This window comes from Danio rerio, chromosome 15 (genome assembly GCF_049306965.1).
Source record: "Danio rerio strain Tuebingen ecotype United States chromosome 15, GRCz12tu, whole genome shotgun sequence".
Lineage (NCBI taxonomy): Eukaryota > Metazoa > Chordata > Actinopteri > Cypriniformes > Danionidae > Danio > Danio rerio.
In genome coordinates this window covers 4,762,501-4,787,635 of record NC_133190.1, presented here as the reverse complement: position 1 = coordinate 4,787,635, position 25,135 = coordinate 4,762,501, and the positions used below count along the sequence as shown (strand labels likewise).

The window sequence follows — 25,135 nt, the reverse complement described above, 5'->3', positions numbered from 1 at the left end:
ATCATTACTACGTGTAGTTAAATTTTTTGAGAGGTGCACGTCAGCCACGGCGTAGAGCTATGCGTCAACGCAGAGGCTGCGCTGTAGCATACACGTGCGCTTTAACTACACTAAAAGCCAGAGCTACTCTCTGGAAAATGTAGAATAGCTAAAAGCTACATGGCAAAAGTAGCTTAGTTACATCAAAAACAAAAAGTCCAGTAAACCAGGTGTTACACATTTAAAATACTATAGTAATTTATAGTAAATGGAAAATATTTAGAAATGAGCATTATATTGTGTATCTATTTACAACTCTTCATTAATGAATTACACTACATAATGTAGTATCATTAGTAACTATCATGAACTAATAGTCATTACCAGGTCTAGTTATTACCAGTTTACCAGTACATATTATACTATATTATAAACTATATAATATATGTAGTGCCATGACTTTTATTTATATATATATATATATATATATATATATATATATATATATATATATATATATATATATATATATATATATATATATATATATATATATTAGTACTTAACTATTCTGTAGTTTAAAAACATTAGTTAGTATAAATGACTGAAGTATTTTTTTGAGCACAATATCAGAATTAAAGTTATTGCATCTTAACATGTACTTCTCGAGGTATGGTCTCGAGGAATCCTGCTTCCGAAATAACTCTTCTCCCTCAGTCATCTTTCTATCAAGTGTCTCGCGTTCACCTAATTGATTGGCGACATCACCGACCAGAGCGAGAGGTGGCAGTAACGCACCAAAAAGTTTGTTGTAAAATAGGAAAAAAAAAGAAATCGTCGTTCTCTCCATCATATGCATTTAAATGTCTGTTCCATCAGTATTGATCCGCGATTAGTAAATGTAGCTTGTGTAGATGCTACTGCGATGCTTGACTGAAAAAAGAAATAGCTTTGCTACTGCTATGCTACTGAGAATTGTAGATGAGCTAGTAGCGTCACTAATTGTTGTGGTGCTGGTGCCCAACACTGGTATTTTCAATGAAGTTTCTGACCTAGCCTGCTGCTTCAGACAGTGCTTGTTTACACAGCGTTTCATCACGTTTTTCTATTTAACTGTTGTAATTGCGTTACAGCATCAATGCTGTAAAAGGAACCTTATGAAATTAAAAATAGCCACACAAACCTTTTACCGGAAGTTTATCATTGGCTGAAAACACTAGCTGTGCATATACTTCATTCCAATTTAATATTATTTAAGTTTGCCTAAATTGTTTCTTAAATATTTCTCTTGATTAAGGGCGTACTCGCTCTATGTACAGTTGCCTTGAACCAGGCCAAAGCACGCTTGCCCCCCTTTTCCGTCTACCCCGACGGCCCCCACTTACATTACATTCAGGCCTGGACACACTTACGTCATCGATGATGCACTGTTCAGTGGGCGCTCTCGTTCAGCACAGTGGAGATTTCTTTAGTTATGTCGTTTTAGTCGTTTGATATGCAGTGACACGCAGGCCAATATTTTGCCGAACAGATCAGCAACTTTTGACCTCGTGTTGCAGGAAATTAGGAGGTTTGCTGAAGGTGCGGCAGTCGTGCAGTGAAGAGTTTGTGTCTTTAATAATCTACGATAGTTTGCATTCATTGAACCGTAAGAATTATTAATAAATTATTAATAAAAGTCACGTTTCGCTTTCAGTTTCAGGCTCAGGCGTGTTTTGTACTTGTACGCAAGCGTACCACGCTCTGGCACACCTCTTCCAACCGGGGCAGGGCTGGCCGAATGAACCGTGCCTGAGCCCGATTCAGAGCACTCGCACTTCTCAAACGATCCGGTAAACTGGCCTGGTCACGGTTCGAATAGCATCGTGTGAGCACGCCCTAAATTGATTTCATGTTGACTTGACGTCAAGTTTCTGTCAATTACATGAAACATACAATACTCACACCTACTGTCTCAATTATGTTTTGTTTTGTTTGCAGAGGAAAGAGCGCAGAGACCAAGGCTACAGCTGAAGCCACGTACAGTGGCAGGTCCCCTTAACCAAGTGGCCAACCCCAACTCGGCCATCTTTGGGGGTGCCAAACCCAGGGAGGAGGTAATTACCAAAGACAAACACTAAGAGAGACTGAAGCCTCCCTCGGCGCTCCAAAAGGAAGGAAGAATGGGAGGGAGGGAGAGAGGAAGAAGAGGAGGGGTAAATGGGGGAGGGAAGGGCGAGGTACAGGGACAACAAACGACGACAACAAAGCGTATCATGCCAATGGGAATGCGATAAGACCTCTGTCATCATGCCTACCTATTAGAGATGAACCGAGTCCATCCTTCTGAATTCAGATCGCGTGACTATATATTTATTCAACGGAGAACAAACAAAACAAATCTAAAGACCACGCCCACATTGACCGATCGTCATGACACCTGCGCACACCAACGAGCAGCTCGTGAATGCATGGCAAAACTGTTTAACAATGGTTTTATGTCCACCTTTGCTTCCCTGTAATTAGTGCCTGCTCTGTACTGTAGTTTTCAGTGGGGGAACGTTCTTTCACGTCCTCGGTGAGATTCAAGCGTTTCTTTTGTTTTGATTGTTTTTGAGCTGCTCCGTTAAATGGAATGGAAAGTGATTTTTAAATGTTTTTCTTTGGCTTGTTTAATCGACGTAGACTAAAGAGTCGAGCCTTTTCATTGTGCGAAAAAATAACACCGATTCGATTTGTGTGCTTTGTATTGCAGGGCAGCTAGTTAACATTTCAATGGTCGGCATTCGACTCGCGTTAGCGTTTCCGAAAAAGCAGTATTAGGTTAATCGGATAGAACTACCATTGTTTGTATTTTGTTCCTTGGATTTTTGGTGGCCTACTTTGGTGTGATTTCCAACAGCGACACGAGCCCTCACATATTTTTTTATTCTTATTCTTATTTTTTTATTTCCCCGCCAATTCGAACATTTACGCGAAACCTTCGAATGCACACTGGATTGTACTTGTGGTGCTTGTCCTCTCCCTAGTCCTTTTTGTGTCTGTAAATTGGCGCGTTAAAGCACAACCTAGTCCAGTTGTACAGTCGGTGTGTTGGGAGCCGCGCATCTTCCGATGTTACTACGTAGCTAGATCGACGCAAGTTTGACCCACCTGTTTGTGTTTAGTTGATTCTAATATTATGTGCAACTTTTCATCATCTCCGGACCCTGTGTAACCATTTTGTTCTTGTTTTATGTTTCCGTTCTCTTAAGAATTAATATCTGTGTCAGTGTGGCTGCATTATTCCGGAAGGCTATACTGGATCCTGGCTTTGATCACCATAAAATCTTTCAAAGACGTCTCCCAGCGGCACGCAGGCAGAGGCACGAGGTGCTGGTCTCCTCTCGAATCCAAACGAGCCCTCTTCCGATTGGCTTTTAAAAAAAAAAAAAGCTTGTGGAGGTGGGTCTTCTAGAACGGGGCGGGGCATAGTCTTAACTCCGCCTCTGCCTGTTTTTGCTGACTCCTCCCACACGCCTCAGAGAACCCTAACTTGGAGGACAACTCCATTTCCAGGTTGATACCATTGTGTTTAAGGACTTCAAGATCTCTTTCCCTTTCCAAAGTATCTTTGTGTTTCGAATTTGTAGACGCGTGGGCATAAAAGCCGCCGTGTCATTTTATATTTTGCTCTTTAAATTTCTTTACTGTATTTGAAAATTAAAAAAACCGACAACAACGTTGAGCTTGATTCTTAATTAAACCATTTCAAAGTGAAGAGCTTTTTATTTTATTTTTATTTTTGACTTCTTGCTTTTGTCTTTATGAAAGATTTTTCGCAGCTTGACCAAATTTGGCTCATCCAGAGCTTTCAGGAACAATGTGCCACATCTATCTCACTCATTTAGAAGAGCACCGTTGCATGCATGATAGGTTTGGTTGGTGACACATGGGTCTACAGTCTACAGCAGCATCCACCTCTTGACGCCAATGCATTTCTTTACAGGAACAGTAGAAGCTATGGTCCATAACATCATGTTTACTGCCTTTCCAAGCTTATTGAACACAAATGAACTGCTCACACATGTCCAGACACACCAGGCGCTGTAGTTTCATCTCTAGTGGATCGAGTGTAGAGCCCTCATGGGGAAATCCATGCCGCAAAACCCTTCTCTTCACGATTTACTGGATCTAAATGAGGAAGCTCATTATTTTTTGGTTTTCTTACTGTACTATAGAGGTCGGCTGTTTTTATTCATTGGTTTTTCATTTTCCTACACTGTTTACGGCAATAAATTGTATCATCTTACAGTGTTTGAAATGAATGTGTTGACATGGGATGATTTTATTCTGTGTCCTGTGATGCTATACGGTGTTTAACTCGTTTAAATGAAAGAAATGTTTCATCCAAATTCAACCTTTCGGTTGGTTTATCGCCGCAGCTTCAAGCTTTGGGGAATTGTCATTGAACTTCACCAACAAGGTAACCGAACTTATCAGTGCCACACAGCATTTTGGCTGAGTCAACAATGATCTATACACTGAAGCAAACACAGGAAGGTTTTGGAGACACGTGATGAGTGATTGTTTTGCATATGTGAAGAAGAATAAAAGATTTCAAGAGGAGAATCTGGGTTTGGGGTGTGAATGATCTAAACACAGTGACTATTTAGCGGGGGAAACAATCTTCTGATGAATTAACCCTTGTGCACGGTTCAACTGTAAAACCTAGCAGTCAACTTTATCAAAAGAAATGAGTGTAGTTACCTCAAAATTGACTAAAAATTAAATCTACTCATTTGAAGAGTTTTGAACTCACAGGGTATCCGCCGGGTCTTAAAATGTCTTAAATTTTAAAATGCACAATTTTAGTTCTTAAAAGGTCTTCAATGAAATATTGTCTTGTAGGTCTTAAATAATTTTAAACAGGTCTTAATTTTCCTTTATGTAAAGCTACCCAATTGATTAAAAACGCATCCAATCACCAACACATCTAAAAACCTTTAGCAAAACTACTCATAACTAATATTATAACTAGTTTGTTGTAAAATAATTTCGTTTTTAAAGAACTTTTTTAAATTATTTTGAAAAAAAAAGCAGTTGAGGTCAGAATTATTAGCCCCCTTTGATTTTTTATTTTTTTATTTAAAAAAAATTTTATGTTTAACAGAGCAAGGAAATTAATAATAATATTTTTTCTTCTGGAGAGAGTCTTATTTGTTTTATTTCGGCTAGAATACAACCCACTTTAAAATTTTTAAAAACCATTTTAAAGGTCAAAATTATGAGACCCTTTAAGCTATATTTCTTTCCAATAGTCTACAGAACAAAACAAAAAGTTACACAATAACTTGCCTAATTACCCCAACTTGCCTAGTTAACCTAATTAACAAGCCTTTAAATATTAGTTTAAGCTGTATAGAAGTGTCTTTAAAATATCTAGTAAAATATTTACTGTCATGATGGCAAAGATAAAATAAAAACTATTATGTTTAGAAATGTGATGTCAAAATCTCTGTTAAACAGAAATTGGGAAAAATATACCGGGGGGGCTAATAATTCTGACTTCAACAGTATGTATACAACTGAGGTCTGCTTGTTTTGACACGTTATTTAAAATATGTGGCTAAGAAAATACTACTTTATTTATTTTTTCTGGGCCATTAAAAATCTTTAGCGTCTAGCCCTTTATAAGTCTGAAATTTCATTCTTCATGGTCTTAAAAAGGTCTTAAAAAGTATTGAATTTGATTTGGTGAAACCTGCAGAAACCCTGGCATAGTATGAAATTAATGAGTTAATTACTTCATTACTTCTACTTGAGTGGAGTAAGTTCACCATACTCATATAGATTAGTTTAACTCAAATGGTTTGTAGCAATCGCTTCTCTCAAACGGTGTGAGTTGCCTTATCGGGTTTTACAGTACTGAGTTGGTTTGAGTTCTCTTCATTTATTGGGTTTTACTGTGCGCGAGTTGCTTCATTTACTCAAATGGATTAAGTTCACAGTACTCATTGTGATTAGTTTTTGAACTTAAATGGTTTATTGGAATCTGTTTGATTTACTGTTATTTTTTGGGTTTTACAGTGTACCTTTCTGTTATGCTAGGATTGAAAACATGCACTGAATTAAACGGCTGTAAAAACGCATCAGATTAATATTTTTATTCAAATTTATTTGCAATAATCTGTTAATCAACCTCAGTCCTGATTAAAACTACTAAATGTGTTTAAATAGATGTAACTCTTTAATTGTCAAATTTATAAATGGTGTCTCTGATTTGGTGAATAAAAACACACAAAATGACATTTGTAATATAAAACGTAATTGTGGACAGAATTTTTTTTATATTTTATCACAGTCTTGGACATGTGAACGATTAGTAACAACATTGCCTTTGATGCGTTGTTAGTGTTTGTACAGTGTAAGATTTTCTTTTTTTTCCCCCCTAATTTACTGTTGGGGTCTCTTTTTGCGCCACTGACTTCCATTATAACCACATTTTTTGATTGCAAAACAATGACACCATATGCATTTTTAATTGTTGGTGGCTTTCCTTTTGGGAAAAGGTCAACAAAAACAATGAAGATTTAAATCTAACATTGCATCAAAGACAATGTTGTTAGTAATCATTCATATGTCCAAGACTGTGATAAAAGCTTAAAAATCCAGTCCACAATTACTATTTATATTGAAAATACGTCATTTTGTGTGCCTTTTTTACCAAATCAGTGACCTCATTTATGAATTTGGCAATTAAAGAGGTGAAATCCTGTAGAAGGGTTGTCACGATATCATTAATTTACGTTACAGCTGAAGTATCACGATACCAAGTAGTATTGCGATATTGTAATACATAACTTAAATCTATGACAAAGAAAATTGTCAGAAGTACTATATTGTGTGTTATAATAGGCCTACTTGAATTAAATTCATAACTCTCTTATTATGGAAAAAGTATTCGTGCATCTAAAATGCATTCATTCGTTTTTATTGAGATAACTGACCAAACAAAAATACTAAAATTAAAATACAAATTATACAGAATAAAATTCTTTACAAAAAGGGCATCTTTCCAACTAAATTATGAAGTGGTCAAAAATTGTTTCAATGTTTCCTGTTGCTCTTTAGGGTTTTTCATCTATTGTTGTCTTTTTAACAGATTGTTGCAGCTGTTGTTGCTACTAAATCATGTTGACAGGAACAGAAATGAACTGGTTCAGATGTGCGATCAAACAAGAGTCAGAAAAAAACCTTAAGGTTTCCACAGACTTTTAAAATAATTTTTTAGCCATTGTGGCACAAACGTGTGAGCATTTTAGTGACTTGTGCATATATACATTCGTACCAAAGTCAAAACTGTACTAATCTAAAAAAGCAAACAAAAACAAAACTTGAAATCACAGTCCGAAAATAAGAACACAAAAATGAAAATAAATGCAATTTTATTAAATAGAAAAAATTAAGATACACATTAAAACACACAATTTACGTTAAATTGTGTAGTTTTTTATTATTATTTATTAAATACAAGAATAATAACATCACTGCATTGAAAAAAATATATAACAACAAAAAATAAGAAGCGATAACTTTTTTTTTTTTTTTTTTTTTTTTTTTAAAGCCTCAATTATTAAGAAAAAAGATTATCATAAGCTTTAGGAAATTTACCCCCGGTTTCACAAACAAAGTTTAAGGCTAGTCAAGAATTAATTGCATGTTTGAGCTGTCTCAACTCAAAATAGCAGTGAGATATGTCTTAAAATACGTCAGTGTCTTTTTTTGTCTCCAGGTGCACACCAGCAATATATTTTTCTAAAGCCATTTTTATAAATGTGGCTTAAATAGCCTAATTTAACTAAGCCTTAGTCCTGGCCTAATCTAAGCCCTGTTTGTGAATCTGGGCCTTACTATTCTTATTATTATTAATAAGCTTAAAAGATTCAATATTGTACGAAATTTCAACAAGGAAAGTATTAAATGCAGGTATTGTTTTTAGGAACTTATTTTTGTTTATGAATATGTACAGCGTAACAAAAAATTTACAATAAGATCGAGAGCATGATCATTACCCGAGAAATACAAAATTGTGTAGTTTTTGGTGGCGCAGAGGGTAGCGCTGTCGCCTCACAAGAATGTCACTGGTTCAAGCCTCAAGGAATTTCAGTTTGCATGTTCTCCCATGCGCTACAGGTGAGTTAAATATACTAAATTGGCCCGTATATGTGTGAATGAGAGTGTATGGGTGTTTGCCACTACTGGGTTGCAATTGGAAGGGTATCCGCTGTTTAAAACATATGCCAGACTTAGTTGGCGGACCAAGGGACTAATGAATGAAGATGAGATTAAATGTTTTTTTTCTTGTCACAGTCCGTTGTGCATTCTTTTTTCTTACAGCAGAGGTCGCTGCTTCCTATGTAAATGCTCACAGTAAAACAATCTACATTCATAAAACTAGCATCATAGAAAATCAGCACATTTTGGAAATGCACGTTTTTTTTTGCCAGTATGTATAGTTGTATAATAAGGTGATACAAGTTTATGTAAACGAATTAATGCACTTTTGTGCAATTTGAGCTGTTTAGGTTAAACCAGGTTTTCATAAAAAAGCCTGTAGAACACTTACAGCTTTTATTACAATTATGCCTATATATTTTTGGATGTATATTTGTATAATACAGATTATGTAAACGAATTAATGTATTTTTATGCAATTTAAGCTATTTTGTTTATCAGATTTTCATGAAAAAAGGCTGTGGAACATTAGAGCTTCAGCTTCCAGATTAAAATTGCATTAAAAGTTGCTGCAAGTTACTTGTCTTTTCTCGTGTTACCAAAAACAAAATTTAATTACCCTAAATATTTAATTTAAGAACTGATAGGGGATATTGATACTGATGTTTAATGTTAACATTAAAAAGTCTAAGATGAAGTAATTTATTGAAAAAAGTAGCATGAATGACTGCTGCATCATCATGGTCATGTGATATTTGTTAGGGTTCTCATCGCTTATCAGTGTGGACCAATCACAGTCGTTTGCGGTTGGCAGTAGGTAATATTTCCAGTTGTAGGTTATAAAGTCGATTGGGTGTACGTTAAGACAAAAACATATCGTCTTCCTCTTAAAGGAAGTTATGATCGATTAAGAATGTTACAATTATTATACTCATTCCATTAATGTTTTGTTTGTAATCAATAACTAATGGCTTAAAAAAACTTGTCCGACGTGCGCGTTCTCGTGATTTGAAAGCATCGACGTGCGCGCGCCTGGACTCTTAACGACTTTCTACCTCACGAAACGTCGCGTCCCCTTGTAAACTCGAAACACTGAAAGTGTGTGTGAACTGGTCCAAGTTCAACTATTAAACAGCATAATTGGACGTTTTGTTTAAAACTCGTTTCCAAATGTCCATGTTTGTTTCCCAGCAATACGGAGTTTTGAACATCTGCGGGTTTTGAGCGCCTCTCTTCTTCGTTTCATTCGAGGTAAGTTAAGTTTCGACCCAATAAAACGAGTAACGTTAGATATTAAACAACATTAGTTGTCGTTTAAGTTTTTACTTGTGCTAATATATACTTTGAATGTTTCAAGTGATTAATTGTACACTTATGCAAATTAGTTGTCGTTTTTAACTCTTGGTTTGCTCTCGTGACTTGTGAACGCAGTGTCGCATGATACCATTAAACTGAAAGGTGACATCTTGCTGCTAATATACCATTAATTTAGTTTATTATTGGAGGTTAACTGCTAATATACCATAAATTTACTTTATTATTGTAAGTTTACTGCAAATATATCATTAATTTAGTTTATTATTGTAAGGTTACTGCTAATATACCATTAATTTACTTTATTATTGTAGGTTTACTGCTAATATACTATTAATTTACTTCATTATTGTAAGTTAACTGCTAATATATTATAATTTTACTTTACTATTGTAAGTTAACTTCTAATATACTATTAATTTAGTGTATTAATGCAAGTTAGCTGCTAATATACCTTAAATTTAAATTTATTTTTGTAAGTTAACTGCTAATGTATCATAATGTTATTTTATTGTTGTATGTTTACTGCTAATAAACCATTATTTAACTTTATTATTGTAAGCTAACTGCTAATATACACCATTATATGACTTTGTTATTGTGAGTTAACTGCCAAAATACAATTTTTTACTTTTACTATTGTAAGTTAACTTCTAATATACCATTATTTTACTTTATTATTGTAAGTTGACTGCTATGTGCTATCATCACACAATAATTTTACATTATTATTGTAAGTTTAGTGCTAATATACCTTTTTTACTTTATTATTGTGAGTTTACTGCTAATATACCATTATTTTACTTTTTTAATGTATGTTAACCGCTAATATACACCATTATATTACTTTATTAATGTGATTTTACTACAAATATACCCTTATCTTACCTTTTTATTGTAAGTTAACTGCTAATATACCTTTTTTACTTTATTATTATGATATAACTGCTAATATACCATTATTTCACTTTATTATTGTAAGTTTACTGATAATATACCATTATTTTACATTATTATTTTAAGTTTATTGCTAATATACCATTAATTTACTTCATTATTGTAAGTTTACTGCTAATATACTATTATTTTACCTTAATAATATAGGTTTACTGGTCATATGCCAATATTTTACATCATTATTGTGAGTTAGCTGCTAATGTACACAATTCTATTACTTTATTATTGTGAGTTTACTGCTAGTTTACCATTATTTTACTTTATTATTGTAAGTTAACTGCTAATACACCATTATTTTACTTTACCTTTGAAAGTTAACTGCTAATTTTTTTGTTGCACGAGTTAGTCTTTGTGAACGAATCTTTTCCTGTTTTAAAGAGGAAGTTTAAGAAGAGGTACACACGGATGTTTGAGGTTGCCAAGTCATTGTGAGAGCTTTGAGTTGTGAAGTTGATTTGCAAACATGGGAAGTTATAATCAGATCCTCAATGTCGTAAAAAAGGCAAAGTGTCCCAACAAATGCTACAAACGTTCCTCACAAATGGGTTGCTGTGTTCTCTTTCTTTTTATAGATGGCAAAGGCTTGGACTTTATATCCTTGAACGTCACAGTTTACAAGACACTGAGTCACTGTCAAGGTACTGACATTGTTGTTGTTGCTTTTACTGTCTCCACGTAAGAAGTGTCATTCATGCATGCGTTTACCTAAGGAAAGTATTCTATGACAATTGTATCATAGAAGACTGAAAAATACTGAAAATAAGAGGATTTCAATTCAAATTTGACAACTTGTCATCCGTCAAATTGATAAATAAGATTTTCTTTTTAATTCAATTTAATTACAATTTAATTGCATTTATTTATTTAAAATTTTCATGTGGCTTTCCTCCAAGTGCTCTAGTTTCCCCTACAGACCAAAGACATGCACTATAGGGGAATTGGTTTAACTAAATTGGCCGTAGTGTATGTGTGTGAATGTTAGTGTGTTTGGGTGTTTCCCAGTGATAGGTTGGGACTGGAAGGGCATTCGCGTAAAACAAATGCTGTAATAGTTGGCGGTTCATTCTGCTGTGGCAACCCCTGATAAATAAGGGACTAAGCTGAAGGAAAATAAATAAATAAATGAATTATTAATTATTTTTCATGTGGGGTTCAAGATTTGAATGATATGAATGGTGGATGTTATTTCATTACTCATTGTGAATTTCTGATATGTTTTTGCACTATAAACATCCATTAATTATATATAAAAAATGTGTATATAAAATAAATAAAATAAAAATGTTGAAAAAATTTGTTGATGTGCTATTTCGTTTTCAAATTGGTCTCATAATTTGCATAGTTTTCTATGATGAAATTCTTTATCATTCATACATTCATTTTCTTTTCAGCTTAGTATCTTTATTAATCTACGGTTGCCACAGCGGAATGAACCGCCAACTTATCCAGCATATGTTTTACACAACGGATGCCCTTCCAGCTGGAACCCATTTCTGGGAAACACCCATACACTCTCATTCACACATGTACACAAACAATTTAGCTTACCCAATTCTCCTATAGCGCGCGTCTTTGGACTTGTAGGGGAAACCGGAGCACCTGGAGGAAACCCACTTGAACATGGGGAGAACATGCAAACTCCACACAGAAATGCCAACTGACCCAGCCGAGGCTTAAACCAGCGACCTTCTTGCTGTGAGGCGACCGTGCTACAAATTTTTTATCTGATTTGTATTTTTATTAGAAGATAGAATTGATTAATTTAAAATGGACAGCAAAAACCCTCCATATTTACCTGGAGGATGTACTTTTTATTGAAAATGGCCATGAAGATTTTATATGCGGTCACCGGCCACTTTATTAGGGACATCTTGCTAGTACCGGGTGTAACCTCCTCCTTTTTGCCTTCAGAACTGCCTTAATCCTTCGTAGCAAAGATTTAAAAAGGTACCAGAAATATTCCTCAGAGATTGTGATCCATTTTGACATGAAAGCATCATGCAGTTGCTGTAGATTTGTCGGCTGCACATCCATGATGCAAATCTCCACCACATCCCAAAGGTGCTCTATTGGATTGAGATCTGGTGACTGTGGAGGCCATTTGAGTAGAGTGAACTCATTGTCATGTTCAAGAAACCAGTCTGAGATGATACGTGATTTATGACATGGTGTGTCATCCTGCTGGAAGTAGCCATCAGAAGATGGGTACACTGTGATCATAAAAATGGAAATGGTCAGCAAGTAACAATACTCAGGTAGGCTGTGGCGTTGACACGATGCTCAATTAGTACTAATGGGCCCAAAGTGTGCCAAGAAAATATCCCCCACACCATTACTCCACCACCAGCCTGAATTGTTGATACAAGACAGGATGGATTCATGCTTTCATGTTGTTGATGCCAAGTTCTGACCCGACTATCGGAATGTTGCAGCAGAAATCGAGACTCATCAGAGCAGGCAACCTTTCTCCAATCTTCTATTGTCCAATTGTAGTGAGCCTGTGTGAATTGTAGCCTCAGTTTCCTGTTCTTAGCTGACAGGAGTGGCACCCGTTGTGGTCTTCTGCTGCTGTAGCCCATTCGTCTCAAGGTTCAACGTGTTGTGTGTTCAGAGATGCTCTTCTGCAGACCTCGGTTGTAACGAGTAGTTATTTGAGTTACTGTTGCCTTTCTATCAGCTCCAACCAGTCTGGTCATTCTAGTCCAGACCTCTAGTTAATATTTTCCACATCTCCCTTCTCGTTCAGTCAAAGCCCAAAATACTGCCAAACTGCAGAGGTTGTGTTCTTTTCGAGACCAGGTCACTTAGTGCGAGACTCGCCATCTTACCTAACCTCTCTCTCTCTCCTCCACACTGTCCCGTGATGACAATCACGCATACGCATATTTAGGCATTAAATGAATAATATTGAATACTTGTCTCCTATTTAGGTTCATTGTTTTCTATGACAGTATAACGGTATTGAAACTGACACCGCTGCTATTTCAGGCATACCAGATTACTGTATTACCGCCCAAGCCTAACTGGTGGCGATGTTCGGTACTGCGGCCAAACAAAATCTTACTGAAAGCTTTAAATTTGAAGTGTAATTTGATCAAATATTTAGCTTATATTTTCTGTCAACGTTGGACTAAAATAGGTTTTGTAAAATACATATTGTATATAAGATTTTCAAATAAACATTGTTTTATTATAATTTTTACAAACTTAAAGGCAAATAAATTTGTTTTATTTACCGTTTTTAGCTACAATCTGACAAGTGTCTTCATTAAAGTCAGAATAAGCTTAAACCTATTCAAGTGTTGAGGATTGGGGTTGAATTGAAGTTGAATTTTCGTGTCTATGTTCAAAAAGTGCGGGTGAAAGTTCTGGGCTTAAATGGTGTAGCAGTCAAAACCTAATGGGTCATTTATAATCGTCACTCTGCTCTTAACCGTATGACCTGTCAGCAGTAACTCCAGGCATCACATGTGTCCTCCTGCTGTCTCAGTGTGTGTAGCCACAGTGCTGCTATTGTTGGTGTGTTTCTAGGGAGCGTCCGGGTGTAGACACCACGGCAGGCCGGGGAAAAGGGGGCTGTGGATTTTATGACAGCCCAGCACTAACAATGTCCAGTCAGCTGGTCAGTTGGTGAAGGCTGTGAGAGCATTTGTTGTTTTGAACTTTGCACATGCTGCCATGTTTGCTGACTCCAGGTAATGGCAATTGTTTGTTTGGTTATGGGGATTGTTTTCCAATTTTGCAAAGTGAATGCAAGTTACGGGTTCCTCTTTAGATATGAAAGACATCCATATCATTTCTAGACACACATATGTGTATGTTTTGGAACTTTGTAATGCATGTGTAGATATAGTTGTGTTGTTGTTGTGGCCAATGGCAGATGTCAGAAAATGTGTGGAATGTAGTATATTAGGGTTGAGTTTACAGTATTGATTAACAATCTTTTTAATCTGATGAACTGTTATACGATCACGTTTCTAAGAATTTCGAGTTATGACAGACCCCTAGTTTTACATGTTTTTTTTTTTTTTTTTTGTGATTTAAAAATGATTTTGTGTTGGTAATTATCCGAAATTTGCATAAAATCTTGGGATTAAAAATATGTAAATTTAAAAATTAAAAGTTTCAAATATATATGATATATTATTTACCATATTAGGTAACCTACCATGTTGGATGTGGAATCTTCATGACACAAATCCTAAAAATAAAGCTTCTTTATTTTGGTCTTAGACAAGATCTAAAACGGTAGGTTAGATTAAGCTGAATTAAGGTTGTACAACTATTTTTACCCATGATCTTAGTTTCTCTTTCTCAAATTTCACTCCCCGGAGCATCTGACATTATTTACCTCTCTCAGGACATGCTTTATGGCTTCCCCTACCGTAATACACCTAAAACACGGATTGCTGTTAAACTCGTCAATGGCAGGAAAGTGTTTTCTCTCGTCAACGGCAGGGAAAGTGTTACGCAAAATTATTTATCGATTTGGTGCCGATCATAATACCAGCCATACATGTAAAGCACAAATAATTTCCTTCAATTCGGTCATGTCCAGCAGCCGTTATCCTTGAGTCAATCTCCATGTTAGCTACGTAAAAAAATCGCATACTTATGCACTATTCTACGCCATTTTGTAGTATAAATAGTGTAAGTAGTGCGTTAACACTGAAAACTCTAAAAATAATAAGTACACTTTAATTACCCGGATGATGCACCGCAGTTTTGCTCGCGTAGCGGAAGGGGCGGAGCTATCGGGCGCACATGTTGGATAACTTTATTTATTTTGGATGGTGAAAGCAAAATTCTCCCATGAAAGTGATTATAGCGCCTCCCGATGGTGAATGCGGTTATACTCATGGCAGGTATCATTTGATAGTTTGGTCATATTTCACTGATTTAGCAACCGTCAAAGTCATCAGGGAAACGGTTTGAATTTCTGCTTAGTAAAAAAACAGTATGCCATTTGGGACAACACTACACTATAATGTTGAGTGTGTAAGTGCATAAGTACATAGTGTATGAGTGCATAGTGTATAGTGTGCCATTTGAGACGCAGCGATAGCCTGTTCCACTTCTTCATTTGTTAGATGTTTGCTCTCACTTTTATAGTCTGAAGCAGTTTGCACCACAGGATGTCTAATCGCGTCTTTGCATTGACTTCACATGTAAATCACTCCCGCTTGACGTCTCATCTGCGTCTGCTTACTGCATAGATGTATGTAACGTCTCTAACTCACGTAAAACAATTAATTTTATACTGAAATAAATAGAATATGGTTATATGGTATTAGATTATTTACATTTTTGCGATTATTTTGCGTTTAGGAATTTTGCAGGACCGCAAAAAAACTTATTGGTTTGTTTTATAATTGTATTAATTTTAGACATTTAGGCTAATTAATTTACCTAAAAACCAAAATAGAAATGTTTAGGAATTAAAAGTCAAGTTTAATAATCAGTTAATTATATTTCTTTAATAAGAGACAGTTTAATAAAACAAACAAAAAAACACAAAGTTTAGTTGCACTTTTGACCCGGTAATGAACTTTTTTTGTTTTGTTTCTTTTTCTTTTTTGTTTTGCTTTGACCCTGGGTAAACACACATTTCATGACAGTGATGTGAAAGTGATGCTAGCAGGGTTAGCATCGCATTTGTGGTTTTAACTCTGCATTGTGGTGCTAAGTTTGTTCAGTGTGAAACTGAGTCATTTGCTTGTTGCTGCTAGATGCTTGGTAACAGACAGCCAATTAGAAATTGAGCAGATTGGCGAAATGGATTTAAAAGTATATCACAATATTTTCTGGTATTTATAGCAATAATAATATTATTTTTAATCATTCATAAGTATTCGTAAAGAGACAAAAGAATTATCTTTAGAAAAAAAGTTTCTTCTGATTTGTGTGTAAAAAAACAAATGTCTGCAACCCAGCTCCTGAATGCCCACGATCCTGCAGAACTCAAACCCGCATGTCAAACTTTGCATGATTATATAAAAAATACAGGCAGACGTGCTGGAGCAGGTTAGAAATAATCTTTGCAGCCAGGACAGTGGGCAGATAAAGCAAGAACACAATAAACAAACGCTTTTTTTGTTTTTAAATATTTCAATATATGAATTATTTGTGTTCTTCAGCCATCCTGGGTATTTTAAAAGCATAAAGTATATTAATAGTGCAATACTAATTTACCTAGCCTTTATCACTCTAAAGAATACTTTTTAAAATACTATGATTTCTGCTTTATTCTGTGATATTAAACCATGTCACAAAAAATGAGTCACTTCAAACTAGGGTTGAGCGATACTGCAAAAAACAAAAACCCACGATATCATGTTTCATATCATTTGGTATCGATAATGTATTGTTAAAAATATTACTATTCAATAATTTAGTAAAAATAGGATCTTTTAACCACTTTATTTTAATTTACCAACGTTACTAAAGCAAATAGTTTTAATAGTCAAAAACTAAAATATTTTAATAAAATATCTGATCTCTTTCTAATAAAATATACATGAGTGTTAAAGAGACTCTCTTAAACTTGATAAATAAAATGTTACAAAGTGTAACAATCAAAGTAAATTTCAAGGTAAATCCACATCTGTATAATGTCAATAATAATGATACAGTAAACCTTTGTAAACAAAATTAATTATGATAATCAAATCTGAGCTTTCAAGTAAAGGAACCAACCAACATCATTCAAATACATACGGCAACATTACAAATTGGGAAGTTGAATGACTACATCACCCTTTTGCTAAAAATCTTTCAGATGGGGAGGTAGTGGCTGAGATGCACAAGAAAAGAAACCAAACAGCCACTCTGACGACATCCTTACATCCTTTATTTACAATCTCCTCACTGCTGCTATACGCCACTCATTTTCACATGTGTTTTTACTCTGACCTGAAGTGACATGTGCATGCGCATGGTTTCCTTTACCATTCTTAGTGCGCTTTGCGCTCCCCTGGCGTCTCTTGTAACAAGACGACCATCAACTGTTTTTTCAGAGGATTACAAATGGAAAAATCATTGCTGCAGCTTGATGCATGTTTATGGAGGAAAGTGAAAAGCACTACAGTGTTTGGGTGTGCTGTGTTTGTCTGAGGTAGTTCAGATGTTTTTCATCTGGGTGCACCTGGAAAATGCACTTGGATTACTTGTGCGCCACTTGCACACCATGTGTGTGTCACTCTCATGTGTGCGTTGTGAAAGTCGCGTGCCTTCATTGAAAATGACAAATTTACACTCTAAGCTTATTGGCATTGCTTCCAAGGTGCGCACTTAGCAGCCACATTCAAACCCAACTTTTTTCGTCATTATTGACAATGATGTTTGGTCAGTAAATATCGATATTAATTTATCAATCCAGCCCTACCTCAAACACTCAACTGATGTCATGAGGGGAATTTAAAGTGAAAGCATGTCAGTAATTTTTTTATTTTATTTTTTGTAAACAGCAGGCATGTCCAAGCTTGGTCCTGGAGGGCCGGTGTCCTGCAAAGTTTAGTTCCAACCCCAATCAGACACACCCGGGCTAGGTAGTCAAGCTCTTATAGGTTTTCTAGAAACATCCTGGTAGGTGTGTTGAGGCAAGCTTGAGCTAAAATCTGCAGGACACCGGCCCTCCAGGACCGATTTTAAACACAACACAACAGGCTTGAACATGCAAAACTATCACACAATGTTAAAACCCATTATAGATTTAACCGTTATTTAAACATTTTTATCAATAGTTTATAATTTTTTCAAATGAAATACTTTGCTGCTCATTTTCATTCATTTGTTTTTGTTTTCTTGCCTTTGTGTGTATAATGAGGCTTAAAACAGCTAAAGCGGTGTCATTTTGTAAAAAATAACTGGTAAAAGCTGGTTCCCTACTGTTCATCCAATCAGTGATTCAAGTCTTGCAAATATGCAAATTAGAACATTAACTCTGGGTTTGTGAATGTACAGTATGAAACTTTTGTTAATGAATATCCAGGATTAACAGTTAACCCCAGGTGTAGTATGAGCAGTGTGATACGTGATTACTGACAACTCAGGATTCTGTTTATCCAGGGTTAAGGATCAACCAGTGTCAACAATTTCAAATGTGAAAAGTCCGTCAGTGTTTGCAAAATAAATGTGTTTAATTGTTTTGCTTTTCTTGATGGTTCCAGCACTGGACCATGATGATTTTGTCATTATTGTAGATGTTCTGTTACCATTGTCAGCCTGATAATAGCTGATGAAGTTGGATGAAGCTAGAGGTTTTCCTTTCTAAAGTTTTGTCAAGAGTAACAGGATCCTTCTGTTAGTTACTCCCTTTCTTTGGGTTTGCAGCTTTTTTTTTGTTTGTTTGTTTTTAAGTAGCAGGAGAAACTTTGTAGATCTGAAACAAAGAGCTTAAAATGACCAAGAGGCGACACTCAATAGAACGTTCCATTGCAACAGCAGCGCCCAGCAACAGCCCTGGATTTCGCCATTTTGGAGTGAAAGTGATCGGCCGTCCATTGGATCTCATTACTTTAGCAATGGCAAGCAGCTGCTTTTGTTTTTTATTTATCTATTTAAAAAGCGTATTAAAGCTGAGATACAACCTGAAAGACGACAATACAACACTTATTATCATATTCATCAGCACTTTTAATAGTTTATTTTACAGACTTATAATATGCTGTTGTTCTATTGGAGTTTTCATTCCAAAATGTTTCCCAAATTACACTAGAGTGTCGCCTCTTGGTCATTCTAAGCTCTTTGTCTGAAATCACTCTGGTTTTTCCACATGAATGTGATTTATTCAATTTTTTATTTCTTAGTGGGTTTTGTTTTGTAGTAGAGCTGCACGATTCTGGCTAAAATGAGAATCATGATTATTTTGCTTAAAATAAAGATCATGATTTTCTCACAATTCTGCAGATGTAAAATAAAGGTAAGGTAAGTTCACGCTATGCTGAATGATACACATTTCTCGTTTTTGATTGCAGCAATGATTTCAGCAAAAACTGTTAATATGGTGAATTAAACTGCGGACACTGAATGATAAGGATGAAATGTGAAAATCTACGTTCACATAACCTACCATACAGGTGCTGTTCACTGTCAGAATGCAGTTGTTTTGCTTGTTGATGATTACCCAGGCCTTGTACAGTTCCGTCTTCTTTCCTTGTCTTTGGCTAGGCAGAACCTCAGTTTTTAGCACTACAAAGTTTTAGATCTGGTAATCATTTAACATTATTTCCTGCACATGACCACACTGAACTAAATCGTTGGCATCCAAAGACTTGTAGACCTTTAACTTCTCTCTTGTAAAATCACTTGGAGCTTCAATGAGATAGTATATTTGGGGCTGGATGCTTGGCCATTTTGTCTCATCCAATATCATACGGAGGGTGTCCCAGTGTTGCAAATAGACCTGTCAGACGAACGCCGCTCACTTTAACGTTAATTTTGCAGAATAACTGTGCTTATCACTGGGTGACGAGCTGTTAGAATATGCTGAAAGCATTATGTAAATAATATATATATATATATATATATATATATATATATATATATATATATATATATATATATATATATATATATAAAATATGTAACAAGGCTCGAAATGAATCTTTTTGCTTGGTAGCATCGGTGCTCCTAACTTAAAAAATATAGGCGGATCAGCCAAAATTTAGTCGCACTTATAGGCACCGTTACTACAAGTTTTATACAAACATATTTATTGCATTTGAAATAAACAGTAATCAAACTAACAAGCAAAAAATATGCAAGCGTGAGGAAAATATGTCCAGTTATCACAAGAAAATTGATTTTTATAACATAACTGAGAGACCAAAAGCCAAAGGTACACGGAGCGCTCACCGGCCCTGCATGCACTGCTTGACATGAATGAATCTCGATATAACTGTGCTGTTCTCACGGGTGGTGTCTAATATTGCACTGATGTTTTTGACATGTACTGTACCTTATTATATGCATACGTCATGCTAATAGCAATACCGGTAGCAATATTAGGTTACTCAGTGCAAGCCCGTTTGCGTTGGTTTACGTGGTGTTAAATTTGACATATAGCTGCCACTAGCACGGCAGACACCATCTGGCGACTACATGAAGGATTAAACAGAAGCTCTCATGGTAGATGTGGCAAACGGTAACCTGATAATTCCATCCCGCAGACTTTTCATAGCAGACTTGAAGCCAATGGATGTCTTTTATCCAAAAGTGTAGATGGTAGATTAACATTCAGCACATGATCACTAGTAAGATGTGTCATTATTTGTAACTTTAGATGCCATGGTTTCTAAAACTAAATCTGTCAGTGTTATCTTCATTCTCCTCTTCAGCGCGTTAACAATTTTTCGCGGTAGTAGCTCTCCCTGTCATCCCAAGCCAGAGGGCATTGACTGAGTGATCGACAGCTGATATTTCAGTGCTAGAGCAGTGGGCCAATAAGAAGAGCGCAAAGGCGGGGCAAGCATTACGGACTTGGCTTTGTTTACTGCAGCATGTTGACATGACAGCTGTTTTAAACCATTCCTAAGCACTACATCTCGCGTTTCAAGTGCAGACAAAGAGCTTAGAGATGCATTCTGCGTGAATGTCTCCCGAATCTGCGCATGTGGTGAACATTTTGTAGTAAAAACTGGTCGCACACAACAATTTTATGCACTCGCACAAATGCTCCCAAATATATTTTGAGGTTGCATAGATCAAATTTCGGTCGCAATTTCGAGCCCTGTATAATCAATATAACTTGTCTCTAATACAACATCAAACTCTGTACCGCATCTGATGTCATTCCCTCGCTGTAAATGGTGGTAATTCGTCTATTCATCCGAAATCATCAGCAAATGTTTGCTAAAGTTTTAAACTGGACATATGGAGATTGAAGTCAAATTCTGATCATAAAGGTTTTTAATATCAGTACTTTTTTCCATATGACTGACCGTCTGTCATTGTAATCATGATAATAATGGCTACTGGCGAGAGTTACCTCGGTGCAGTCGTTTTTACTGTTTTAATGATTCATCTTATCGTCTTATTCAAACACCATGTCCAAACTGTGAGAGGTGCAACCATGGTAGTGCTACTGGATCAGTCAGCCTTTATTTGCCTGTGTGTGTGTGTGTGAGGATACAGTGTCATCCTAGTAGGAGTATTGCACAGCTCCTGTGTTTTAGACTGCACACAGCCTTTGAATAAATGATGGAAGTCCTACTTCTTAAGCCAAATGACTCCAGCTGACAGCTGATCAGCCACCCTGACTGACGCTGTAAGAACTTTAATCATCACGCTAATTCACTTCCAAGGGTACTTATTAGAGAAGACCACTCTTTGAAGAAAGTTCACCCTTTGTCTTTTAGATCTAGGGGGTTTGGTTTGATCTGAGCTGATTCAGTGTGTGGTTTGCTTGTAACAGACGCATGCTTTTTTTCCCTGTGTGTTTTCCAGTAGGTGTGGAGCATGTGGGCCAGCTGCTGCGGCTGGCTATGTCTGGATGATTCCAGTATGGAAGACACCAGAGGAAGCCAACAGCGCCAGGCCTTCACGAACTCAGGCTTCAGCAGTTACCCGTCTCCCACTGCACCAGAACACACATGCAAGTCCTGTGGAGGTCGCTTCGACAGTTTAACCAGGAAGGTAATCACATGAAAAGTAGGGATGCAACAATTTTAGATTTTGGTTGATCATAGTCCGAGGAATAATCACAATTTCATCGTCATCGTGATTATTCTGCAATTATTAACTTCAAAACACTACTAGTTTAGAAAACCACGTGAAAACTTATATTGTGAAGTGTTAATGCTGTTCAGTAACCAGATAATACAGCACAAAATAATATACCGCATATATAAAAAAAACTATAGTTTGTTTCTAGGGATGTAACAATATTGTAAATACCGTCATACCGCAATAGCAATTTCTTTCAATATTACTGTGGTTGTGACTTTTGGTGAAAAGTTTGCTCAGGCGAATGGAGCGAATGGGAGGTAGCGGAAACTACAATTTTCATCAGCCCAGGCGTGGCCATCATCCTTTGCGGTCTGTTGTCGCTACAGATCCAGTAATGAAGAAATGGAGGGTGCTGCTAGTAGCGGCAAAGAAAAAGAGCTAAAAATGGTCGAACCTAAAGCGGGTTTTAAATCAGATGTGTGGAAGCATTTCAGTTTCTCTCTGAAAAGAAGAAAAGGTGACAGAAAAAAGGGTATGCAGGCACTGCCAGACAGTGCTGAAATACAAGTCGGGGAATACGACTAACATGATGGGGATTCTTTTAGTCAAGGGGACAGCAGAACACAGCACACTGCTCAGATTGATGGAGACATTGACTTGTACCACCAAGAGACCTCTATCTCACTCATGGCTTGTCCTTTCGAGTGGTGTTTTTTTTTTTTTTTTTTTTTTTTTTTTTTAACATGGTTTAATATTTTTTGTTATTAAAATTGAATAATTTAAGTTCCTCTTTGAAAGTTTACAGATAGATCATTTGTATGTCATTGATCTGTTCAGTGTTGAGGTAACCTGAACATTCTAGCACTTTTTTTGAGTCTCTTCAATAGTTTTTTTTTTTTCCTTTAAATTATTTAATAAACACCGTACCGTGCCATTCATACCGAGGTATTACCGTATCGTGAAATTTTTATACCGTTACATCCCTATTCATTTCTCTTTGGACTTAAAAATAAGTCAAAAGTTTTTGGCATTTAAACACAAGTAATAATTTTGCACTGAAAATAAATGAATGACAATAATTAAATAATAAAAACAATAGTTTCTGTCTAATGTAAATCTAAGCATCAAATTAGCTAATATTTTTCTTTAAAAGAAATTAAATGTAGTCAAAGGCTGCTGAAACTCAGTCTGAGAGGCACTTTTCAGCAACTAGATTATGAACTTGTTTTGTATTTTTTTAATCTTTGGAGTAGAAATGTCTATATTCCTTACAAAGTTTGAAACTGAATGGTCAGTTCTCGTCTCGTGACATTCGCACCATTATTTTAACTGGGTGCGCCTGAAAAGCATGAGAGCGCCACTTCCAATATGCGCGAAGGATAAGAAATAACGAACTTGTGCGCACAAAAGTCTCAATATGTTAGCAGCCCTCAGTTAATAGCCTCAGCCACAGTTCATCTAATGACAATTAGAAATTGAAAGCTACCAGCTGCAAATAAATTTTTAGTTTATTAAGCTTTAGTGAATGAAGTTGTGCCAAATCATTTTTAAGTTGACTGAAAAGGCTGTTTAAAGTCATGTATACTTTATGGAATAATTTGGCACAACTTCAGCCACTGAAGCTTAATAAACTCAAGATGTCTTTGTGGCCAGTTGCAGAAGCATTCATTTTAAAAAAGCATTATGGGACATTGCATTCAGACAGAGCAGAGTGCACCACACATCATAGAACACTGATAAGCTACACACAACAAATAAGGTTTGATTCAAGTTCATTTAATAACATCAAGATAATAGTTCTGTGATAATGAAATCTGTTTGCATCGCTTCTCAATGAACTACGGTTGTGCAACTTAAATGACAACATATAATAAGATGTTTTTACTCAGGTGATCTTTGCTACTTTAAAAATGAATCTTTAAAATACCTGTTTCTTTGGCTCCTCAAATTTAAAACGATGATTAGGATGAGTAAATGATGACAGATTTTTGATGTGAAGAGAAGTGAATTACCCCTTTAAACCTTGTGCCAGTCACAAATTGCACTTATTTTATAATTCATGCAAGTCTATTTTTATTTAAAGTTAAAGTGGAACCTAACAGCCACACACCTAAAAGAGCACTGATGTCCTCACGAGCAGGTTTTGAGCCTTTGCTCACTGATTATCATGCTAGACACTCACATGTGAAAGTTCACAGTTTTTCAGGTCAGAATGTCTAGTTGAGTTTGTTCCTGTTCCAGCTGGCCCTGTTGCTGAAGGCCATGATGCTGCGCTCAAGCCTTATTCTAGTACAGGGTTTCCGCTGGGTTTTAAAAGGTCTTAAAAAGTTACAAATTTCTTATTGAAATTTAAGGCCTTAGAAAGTCTTAAGTTCGCTGTTTTTTTTTTGTTGTTGTTGTTGCTTGGTTTTCATGGTGTTGTAGTTCTTTATTTCACTAGTCCAAATGTAAACTACAAATGAGACCAACATGCAATAACCATCACCTTTCTGTTATTGAACTCGGTGTGCGTGGCGAATGTGACGTCATCGCAGTGTTTGCAGAGATCGCTTTGGGTGCACGCAACATGATTTCGGCTGGCGGAGCTCACGAAAATTTTTGAGACTTGAGCGAACAGTTCGTGCGGTGCCACGTTTCATTTGAGTTGAATATGAATCACTTGGTCTGTACAGAAACCATTATGATCCGTCCATGCATGATCAGAGGGATAAACAGATAAACAATAATTCTTAACTAGAAATTGCAACAGCTCTGTGTTAAAAAGTTTGGAAAAACCTGAAGGAAAAGTTTGTTAAAGCCAAAAGTGGTCATGGTAAAAGTGGAGACCCAGGTACACAATTACAGAAATATGTTTTTCCACCAGTCATAGGTTTTACACTGATGTATACATTTCCGTTTTGAGTTTAAAACAATTTAATAGTTGCCAAACCAAAATTAAGGAACAAATTATTTCTTTGATAATTGGGAAATAATATTTGAACCTATCGATTTACAATACACTGATGACATTTTTCTGGGCTTT

General features: G+C 36.0%; 2 protein-coding genes and 1 long non-coding RNA gene across 9 annotated transcripts in view; 2 read left to right on the top strand and 1 right to left on the bottom strand.

Annotated features, from left to right (window-relative positions):
- eif4h (eukaryotic translation initiation factor 4h) overlaps window positions 1-4,568 on the top strand; it is a 31,418-nt gene extending 26,850 nt beyond the window's left edge. For 3 of the 4 annotated variants that reach the window (NM_205695.2, NM_001197329.1, NM_001197328.1), the window contains 2 exon segments: window positions 1,960-2,075; window positions 3,213-4,568. In NM_205695.2, coding sequence (NP_991258.2) covers window positions 1,960-2,075; window positions 3,213-3,218 — 122 coding nt within the window. In that variant the 3' untranslated portion in view covers window positions 3,219-4,568. 4 annotated transcript variants of the gene reach the window in all.
- The window catches only part of si:dkey-35i13.1, a 270,744-nt gene that overhangs the window by 45,355 nt on the left and 200,254 nt on the right, over window positions 1-25,135 (bottom strand). The window lies entirely within an intron of this gene.
- rffl (ring finger and FYVE-like domain containing E3 ubiquitin protein ligase) overlaps window positions 9,218-25,135 on the top strand; it is a 33,004-nt gene continuing 17,086 nt past the window's right edge. For 2 of the 4 annotated variants that reach the window (XM_068213500.2, XM_009291450.5), the window contains exons 1-3: window positions 9,218-9,426; window positions 11,019-11,084; window positions 21,895-22,080. In XM_068213500.2, the coding sequence (XP_068069601.1) occupies window positions 21,904-22,080 (177 nt within the window). In that variant the 5' untranslated portion in view covers window positions 9,218-9,426; window positions 11,019-11,084; window positions 21,895-21,903. 4 annotated transcript variants of the gene reach the window in all.